The 9,388-nt window shown below is 46.6% G+C and overlaps 1 protein-coding gene across 1 annotated transcript; it reads right to left on the bottom strand.

Annotated features, from left to right (window-relative positions):
- Positions 1 to 6,200: 6,200 nt before the first annotated feature.
- Positions 6,201 to 9,060, bottom strand: MSC (musculin). Its single transcript, XM_057735880.1, has 3 exons — positions 8,306 to 9,060; positions 7,248 to 7,366; positions 6,201 to 6,896 (listed from the first exon to the last, which is right to left on the bottom strand). The coding sequence occupies exons 1-2, from the start codon at positions 8,813 to 8,815 to the stop codon at positions 7,280 to 7,282; spliced, it is 597 nt and encodes a 198-aa protein (XP_057591863.1). The 5' UTR covers positions 8,816 to 9,060; the 3' UTR covers positions 6,201 to 6,896; positions 7,248 to 7,279.
- Positions 9,061 to 9,388: the final 328 nt, after the last annotated feature.

Genomic DNA, 9,388 nt, shown 5'->3' with positions numbered 1-9,388 from the left:
TCCAGTGGAGCTGGCTTACCTCTGCTGTCTGCCCTCCATGGCCCCTTCACTTTCCACGAGATGCTCCACAGTTGGCTCTGCTGAGATCATCCGTCTCACTGACCTCGCTGTCAGGTGGCTCCTCCATTCTCGGATGTAGACTCAGGGCTTCTCTCTCTCCCTGAGTGGCCTCTCCACGTGGTCCCTTCAGGAACATGGTTGGAATTCCCATGTGGAAGCTCAAGGATCCCAAATAAGTTCAGGCAGAAGTGGCTGGTCCTTAAGGCTCAGGCACAGAACTGTCACGGAGTCACTTCTGCCACCTTTTGTTGGTTAGAGCAGGTCACTGGACCAGCCCTACACAAGGGCATGGGCAATGGGGGGCCTGGTTCATCTGGGACCATTTTTGGTGATTAGATACCCCATCGTCTAGTAGAGCCAACCCCATCCCAGCCCAAGTCTCCAAAGGAATAGTGTTAGTCAGAGGAGGATGCCGGCAGAGAAGGTAGTTAGCTTGGCCTATTCCAACACCACTATTTGAGGGAAAATCTACAAAGTCCATTAAAAATGAGGGATTGCCAGAGAGCTCTGTGCATGTAAACAGCCAGTGGAACGGGGCCTGGTCAGAAACACCTAAGATGCTCTGTTTAGAACATAATATATAGCCTATATTCAATAAGGCAGAGGTCTGAAGTGGCATTAGAACTGTGGTCTTTCCACCCCTTGCAGCTCCCACCTTTTCTCTGTGCATATTTGGTTTGCCCATCTTGTCCCCGCAGGCTCCTGAGGCCTTGGTTTCCACCCCTTCGAGTGCTGCCCTTTGCAATTTTGATGCTCCTTCATTGGATTTAGCCTGAGGAGTTTCTGCGATTACTTCTACACAGATGATACTCCCTCCCACTCTCTGGCTCTTAGAACAGTTTCTTTAAGGATCATCCAAGTCCCTTAGACCCAATGTCATTGAGCTTTTTATTTTATGGGATCCTTTCTTTGCATCTGAAGATGCTTGCTTCCGAAGAATTTGAGGAGTCTCTGGGGTTTTTGTTGTTTATTTGTTTTTGTTTCTTTTCTACTCAAATTATGCATGTCAAGGGATTTAGTTACTTCAGTGGTGTGCCCAGTATAAGCCAATCAATATTATCATGAATAAATATATTTTTCCCTACTTGACAAACCTACAGATAAAAAAACTCTTTATTGAGGAACAGTGAAAATGATTCCCACATTTCTTTAAATAAATTTCTTCATTAGTATGATATGATGGCTATGATTCTAATATAGCCCTTGAAGAATATTAATATATGGACAAAAGAAGTGGTATTTTACTGTCATGAACTTTGGGCATCACTTTCCCTTTCATCTGAAAACCAGGTCCAGCCCTGAGGCTACAAAGGCTAAGAATTAAGAGCCTGTAGGAGACAGGAGAGATGGGTATTAGACAGAAAGAGCAGGAAGCAATACAGAGATCCTTCTGAGAGCAGCCTCTATAGAACCAGTGCACACGCTAGTCCTCCTGATTTTCCTGCTAGACAGTAGCATTACATGGAGAAAGCCCTTCCCATCTAAGCTGTCATCCTAACCTCTCTAGAGAATCTTTCCAATCAAATGTTTGCTCCCATATTCAATCTAGGCTAGATCTACAGGCTCCTGTCCTACTGAGATCACCAAAAAATCAATAAAATATGAATCTTATCAATAAAAAGGGCCTCAGGAATTATCTAGGCCAAGTGGTTCTCTGACTATTTTTTTGCCTCTGATTTTTTTTCAGATTTTTAAAATATCTTAAAGACCTTGAAAAACTTTTATGTGGCTTCTATCAGTTGATATTTACTGGATTAGAAGTCAAAACTGAAAGTATTTGTTAATTCATAATGAACTAATTACATGTGAAAGTAAATAACTTATTTTCAATAAAATTAACTGTTTTCCAAAACATTTCAGTAGGAAAAGTGGCAAAGTTTTATATTTATACACATCTCTTTAATATTTGACTTAGAAGATAGCTGTATTCTCATTTCTGTTTTCTGCATCAATCTGTTGTGATATGTTATTTTGATTGACATATATGAAGAAAATCCAGTCTCACACAGACATGTAGTTGTAAAGGGAAGAAGGATGTTAATGGCCATTTTGGGTAATTATGAATATTTTCTGATACTACCCAAGACTCCACAAGTATAGTTTCTGAAAGGTTGGCTGCAATGTGAAATCTGAAATCATATCAATGAACTTTTTGTGTTGTTACATCAAAAACCATTGGTCTCTCTTGCATTCCTAAATGAATTTGTTTTTTTTTATCCCATGGACAATTTTTGATGTTGAGTGGTTTGATCTTTATTTTTTAAGAGAAAACCAAATGAAAATTTCTCCTTCGTGGCAACAAAAAGGAAGGTCAATTTAGGAAAATTAGATGTGGCATAAAAGCACAAGGTGTTAAAAGTGGCAATGGAGAAGGACAGGACAAATTTGCAGAAGAATTAAGGACACCTGAACTACTGTTAAAGGAAAGGAGCGAAATCAAGACTTCAAGTTTTTAAATTAGCATTTATGGGACGTTGTCCAAGTGCTTAATAGAATTATCTCATTTAATCCATTTCAGTGCAGTCTGTGATGCAGGATATATTATTCTTGTCTCACAGGGAAGAGGGAAAGTGCATGAGGATGCAGATCTGTGAAATGGTGAGACTAGACTGGAACCAGCTACATCTGATGCGACAGCTTGCAATCTTTTAAAAAATATGAGTTTTTAAAAATTCTGAAAGCAATGCATGAACTTTTTTAGCAAACAAAAAAAGTAAAAGATAAAAGCCTCTTGCTCTTTGCTCCCCACTCCTCCCCGTTCTACTTATAAGAGTAATTGTCAATACAAATGCTATATTTTCACCAAACTAAAAGCCCCTGCTCTTAACTGTTCCACAAGCATCTTTATCACAAGCAATGAAGGACCCCAAAGTCGATCTGTAACCTGTGTGGTGATAGTAGAACCACAAGGGCTGAGAAAATTCAAGGCACTAGTACTTTCTTGCTAATTATGTTTACACAATTACATGTAGATTTCAGGTTCTGGCTACTTCCTAGACCTTATTAAAGTCATGGATTCCAAGGAATTTTCTGGACCATTTTTCACCTTTGTGGGAGAGAGAAGAAAAGATAATACAAAGGGCAAAACAGCATAGAAAAGGAGATGAATGGTGGGTGGTGGGTGCATGCAGACCATCCTCAGGTGGATAAACAAAAGTGCCCAGTGAAAAGAGAGTAGCCAGGCGCCCAGTCACAAAGGCGGCCAAACTGCACCTCCTAGTAAATTCTCCCGGAAGTGAGATGCTTGGCAGTGAGAAGTCAATTATGAACTTACCTGTTTTTTGCTCTTCCAGACTCTACTAAAACTACCTTCTTGGTTATCATTTTAATTTATTTCAAAAGTATTAGCCAAACTACCTATTATCTATTAAAATAGGATGCGTTCCATTTAATTCTTTTTATAGAGGGGGGATGTCTTTCTTTGACTTATGAAGCTTTTATTACCAGGGGAAAAAGCTGTGCCTGTAAAAAAAAGAAACCTCCTTTGTAAATTGTAATGGTCCTTGTCACTGTCTGTTGAAGGGACCATCAGACTACTAAAGTAACTTGAAGCTCAGTGCAAAAAGAGTATATGCCCCAAATCAATTCTACATCCACAACTATGAGAAACGCCTAAATGTTTCAAAATTACAGTGCGGAAAGCATTTCTTTTAAAATATTCATCTTAGGAAGAGGCTGTGAAAGGGGATTTTTGTTCTCTTTGATTGAGTCAGTCTCACTAATAATAATGCTTTGGTCCCTCAAAAAGCCCCCTGAAGAGTATTTTTCAGTTTACTCATTTGATTTGTTATTCAGTACTTTCTACATTTCTTAAACTTTTTTTTCCTTCAACTTTTCTCTCATAGCAGTATAATCAAATTGAAATAACCCTAAGGACAAGCTTAATTCTCTCTCTTTTTTTAATTCTCTGATTTCCCCAGTCCCAATTCCTATTTCTCCAACCCAAATTCCTAAAGGAAAATGATAAAGGGAAAAAATAAGGAAGGTTTAGGGATGCCTTTCTACCACTTAGAGCTCACAATAGTCACAATAGTCATGGTAGATTAAAAAAGGACTAGCTCAAGGTGCTTCAGGCCTCTCCCAACAGCAAGCCTTGCCCAGAAGCTTGAGCAACTTGTACTGATTCATTGGGACTTACTAGAAATTGGTCTCTTTCTTCTTTTTTTAGTAACATAATTCTTGACATTGGACTTTTTAGAGAAAACATGGAGCAAAAAATTCTCGAGAAAGTTTTTTTTCCTTCTCTATAATTTATCAGATTATCAAGTGCAACAAAAAAATGAGTTTGCAGAGAGCAACGCTTTGGGTATTTAAGTCAGTAAAAGCACCCCCTTAGTGGGGGTGGGGGCAGAGTAGGGGCAGAAAATCTGTGGGTTTGCCCCCTGAAGTGCCCTGAAAGAATATATACTAACAAATATTTAAAATATTTTATTTATGAAAATGTGTCCTAATATTTCCTTGTTAATTCAAATGCTTTTTCTTATCTGTAGTCACCACAAATACAGCCTTTTTTCCCTTTTCTTTTCTTTGTTTCTGTTTCTGTTCTAGTGGGGCACTTCTCTCTTACTGTTTTAACCCAGGCATCTCAAAACAGGACCTAGTCTTAAAGACTGGATTCCTGAAATATCCCACCTGTTTAAAGTGTCCCCCTTTGCCAAAGCCTGCAGTCCCTTTCCTTTAGTAGTCAGTCAGCCTTTAAGGAGCTGCTCACTGCCTTAGAAGGGTTGCTTAAATATTATTATTACGGGGGAAAGTGGGGGGTCTGGGGGTGGGGGTAGGATGAATTGGGAGATTGTGATCGACATATACACTAATATGTATAAAATAGATAACTAATAAAAATACGTAAAAGCAAAAAAAATTATTATCACATTTATTCCTGATGACAATCTTCCAAGGTAGCTGGAGAAACTGAGGCTGAGAGGGGCTGCACAGGGTCACTAGTCTGTGGGATGGCAGAGCTTGGATTCCAAGCTTCAGGTTCACCTTAACAAGGTATGACAATGCCTCTTTTCCTTGAAAAAAGGCACTCATTTGCTGGTAGCTTTGGAAAAGACCTTGACTCAGAGCTGGCTTCCAACAGACACCCCATCCCCAGAAGCCTGGCACCCAGAAATTATGACCACCCTAAGTACCTTTAATCACCATGATAAGGCTTCCTGTCACTAGCTACTCCCAAGTTCTCCCTTAATCACAGAGCCCTGCCGAAGTCCCCTCCCAACTTCTGCCACTGAAGACTGGATCTCAAGGGCTGGATCCCCACCAGGTATGAACAAAAGCCCAAGAAAATCGTGCCAGAAAGCAGTTCTCCAGAGTTCGCATTCAGTTTAGTTCAACACAAGAAACCATGCTCCCTCACCTCCCTCTCACCTCCTAAACTCCAGCTGTATTTTCTCTCTCTGGGCAAGAAAACTGACTTTCAATTTCATAAAATAACGGACACACCCCAAATCGGGCAGTTGTTTGGATAGTTTCATCCTTCACACTCTTAAATTTTCTAAAGTTTCTACAAAGAGAATGCTCCTTTAGGAAAGACCTGCATTTAAAAAACCCTGTGATGGGTTTCCCAAGTTATTACTTCCTGCAAACATTGCAGGTGGTTACGTCAAAAAAGTCTATAAAAACATTTTTTGAAAAAAAGAAAAGCTCTACCGAAATACAAATTGATGCCTCCTGTTGTGGTTTATTCTGCTAGTTAGTCCTGAGACCCATCCCCCACTCTGGGTGCGTGGGCTGTAGGGGGTTCTTGAACTACTTGCAGTTGTTAGCACTGGAGTGTGTTTTAGGCGGGAGAAATCATCCTGTGTGTGTGTGTGTAAAAGAAAGAGTGTACATACATTACTTTGAAGAGTGTATACCTTTCAACATTGACTCAAGCCCCCCAAAGACTCTTAGGGCCTAACAAGCCTCCAGTTCCTGCCTTCTAGCAATCCTTGCCTTGAGAAGATGAATCAGAATCATAGAAGTGAAGGAGAGTTACACTTAGAATCGCAGTGATCCAAATGTGATCAACCGCCTTGGTGGACAATGACCCCAATCCCTGTGCAGAGCCAAGAGGGCACCTTTAACTTAATTTCCAGACCAAACTCAGTCAAGGGCAACAAAGACCACATTTTGACGCCCCAGGGGCATTCGGTTTTCACAACGCGTTTTATTATTCATAAAAAAATAAATTTATTTACATTAGCTAATTACTGTGATAGTGCTGCAGCCTGGGGCAGCGGTGCGTTCCCCCGGATCAGGGTCGCTAAGGTACCGAACAGCCTCAGTGGCCCACCCCGAGATCCTCCTAGGGAGGAAAAACGCGGGCTCCGGGAGGCCCTGTTGGAGGCGGGGGCCACCCCAAGCAAGGAGGCCAGGTGGGGGCAATCAGGAATGGGGGTGGGCCAGGCAAGTAGGTGTGGGAGGAGGGAGCAGAGGGAGGCGCCGAAGGAGACCGGAGCCTGGTTAGTGGGGAGAGGCGGATGGGAGGCTCAAGTCTAAAAGGGGAGGGGACAGATCGAAGCCTGGTTACGGAGAGATGGGCGCCTGAGGGGAGTGAGGGTCTTGATCGCACCTGGAGACCGAACCTCCAGGAGCGCTCCGGGCAAATCCAGCTCAGTTGGTCTCAGAAAGCGCGCCCCCACCTCTCCCCGCGTGGAGAGGGCATCGTGCGTCCGCCAGGAGGGCGCTGTCCTGCAGGATACAAACCTGGTCCAGGTGTGCCACACTCTCTTTGCAACTTAAAAACATGTCCCGATGCAGGTCTCACGTGAAGACCTCCGTCTTTGATGCCGATTGTCGAGAGCGCGTTCTAATCATTGCCTAACGGTGAAAGGCCTGGGCGGTGCAGAGTCCTGCCATCACACATGTAGATCTGGCTCAGCTTGGAAACTAACCCCTGGGCGGCCGCGCACAGGGCTCAGACTGCAGCTCCGGGGTTAGTCTACACTGCTAAGCCCGAGGTTGGATCTGGGTCTGCGAGTAAAATGTCGTCGCCCAAACCCGCGGCAAGCCTAGCCTTCCGCGCCCTGCGATGACAGCTGCGCCGCGGACCCTCGGGCTCTGACCCCCACGCCCGCCACCTGTCGAGTTCACAGTCCCGGGGTGGGGGAGTCTAGGAGAATCCAATGGAACTTTCTTCCCATTCTCGGGGCTTCTCACGCTGTCTCCCTTTTCTCCCTGGCCCCCAAACACACGCGCTTAACCAATAATCCCGTCAAGTAAGTCGGAGTTCGATCTAAGCGGTGGTCCCACATAATCTGCTGGCTGCGGAAACTTCTTTGGTGTCAGAGTCGGGTCGTCCTGAGACCACAAATGGCCATGTCTGTAAATCAAAAAGAGCATCAGATATTGGAGGAGGAACGACCGTTTCAAAGCGAAACCGCGCTCCAAACGAAACACTGGAATATCCCTGGCTTTGAGTAGCTCAGATTTTATCAGTATTCTGGGAATTCCCGTGTCTTCTTTCTAAACTAAGATTTTAATTTTACTTTATTTTGATCGCGTGAGACGGGAGGTGTCCGTCCTTGCTGCCCTCACGATGATTCCGAGAAATTTGCATGAATTTGGGATTCTGTCTCTTAGTTATCTTCCCCCCAACACACACACACACACACACACACACACACACATACACACACACACACACACACACATACACACACACACACACCCAACAGCCCTTCGCTCCAAGTAGGAACCGGGTTATGATCTTTCTCAAGCCCGGAGAATTGGCAGGTCGGAAAGGGACTTTCCAGACAAATCCCGTTTGGGGAAACCTCTGCTGTTCTTCAAGAAGTGAAAGACCCAAAGGCTTTAAAAAAAAAAAAAAAAAAAAGCTCGGCCTTCCCTCTTTCCTTTTAGAAAGAAGGGCCTGTTGATTCAAACCTGCCAGACTCTTAGCTGGAAAAAGTTAGGAAGAGAAATTTGCCAGTCAATCTGCAACGGGACAGTGAACTCAAATGGAACTTACATTTACCCCGGAAGCAGGATATTAGCCAATAGCTGTCACTGGGCAAAGTACCAGGTACAAAGATCAGAATGATGCAAACACAGAAGGGTGGATGGTTCTCCTCCAGGAAAATGGCTGGCCCCTCCTGTGATCTGGGACAAACTAAACTGGCCTCACCACCATACCAGGCACCCCCCCCCCCCCCCACCCCGCCTTCGGGTTCTTCCCAGCGGCCAGACTCTGCCTGGCGCTCGGGTGCGTGCTGGGCATTTCTCGGCCGCCCGCCCCGGGCCTCGCGAGCGGCGTCCCTACCAGGTTCACAGGGTGCACGTAGCCGTTCTCGTAGCGGTCCTCCTGCAGCAGCTGCCGCAGGTGCGCGATGTAACTGGAAGCCAGCCGGAGCGTGTCCAGCTTGGAAAGCTTGGTGTCGGGGGGCACCCAGGGCAGGCTGGTTTTGAGCCTGGAGAAGGCTTTGCTCAGCACGCGCATCCGGGCGCGCTCGCGGGCGTTGGCCGCGTTCCTCTGCGACTGCTTGCACTCGGCCGCCGAGCCCTTGGGCGGGAGGGGCTTCTTGCCGCCGCCGCCCCCAGCCACTCGGGGCCGCTTCCTCTTGCAGCCTCCGGCGCCGCCCGCCGCTGCCAGCGCACAGCGCTCCTCCTCGCCGTCGGGGTCTTCTTCCTCCGCGGACGAGTTGTCACTGGGCGAGATGTAGCTGCGCTCGGAGCCGCGGAGCGGCGGCCTCTTGGAGACGGGGACCGGGTATCCGCGCTGCAGCCCCCGCAGCTCCATCTCCTCGGGGTCGCTCACCGAGCCAGTGGACATCGTTGCGTCCCCCACGCCCCCGCCTTCCTCCCCTAGGCCAGCCTCGCGGTCTCCTCCTTCCGCTCCCTCGCGGAGGCGGGGGCCGAGCTGAACTCCAGGGAGGACTAGAGACCGAGGTCGGGAAGCGCGGGGCCTGGAGAACGAGCCCCTCCGCTGACCCGGGAGAGTTGGGCCGAGAAGTCGGCGCCCGGGCCCAGGCTCGGCGCGCACCAAGGCGCGCTGCGTCTTTTGACAGGACTATTTATCTGTACTCCTCGGAACAAACCACCCCAGGCAAAGAAGAGGGGGTTGGAAAGGGGGGCAAGAGGTGGGGCGGGGGCGTGGAAGGGGTGGGGACCATTTTCAGAGTGCAGAGGATCTGCTGGTGGGGGTGGGGAAGGGAAGGCTCTGTTGAGCCGGCATTTGGGCCCCTGGCCCCTACGGACCCATCGCTGCGAGATGAGTGTGCGTAGAGTGAGTGAAGGAGGGGACCTTGTTCGTACCCATGTACCCATCCCATTTCCACTCTCACCCCCGACTGATCTTAGCGATGGCGAAGATTGCCGAACACTTGGAAACCCCAGGATAGCGATC

This window comes from Hippopotamus amphibius, chromosome 5 (assembly GCF_030028045.1).
Source record: "Hippopotamus amphibius kiboko isolate mHipAmp2 chromosome 5, mHipAmp2.hap2, whole genome shotgun sequence".
Taxonomy (NCBI): domain Eukaryota; kingdom Metazoa; phylum Chordata; class Mammalia; order Artiodactyla; family Hippopotamidae; genus Hippopotamus; species Hippopotamus amphibius.
The sequence above is the reverse complement of the archived record's forward strand: the minus strand, read 5'-3'. Positions and strand labels throughout refer to the sequence as shown.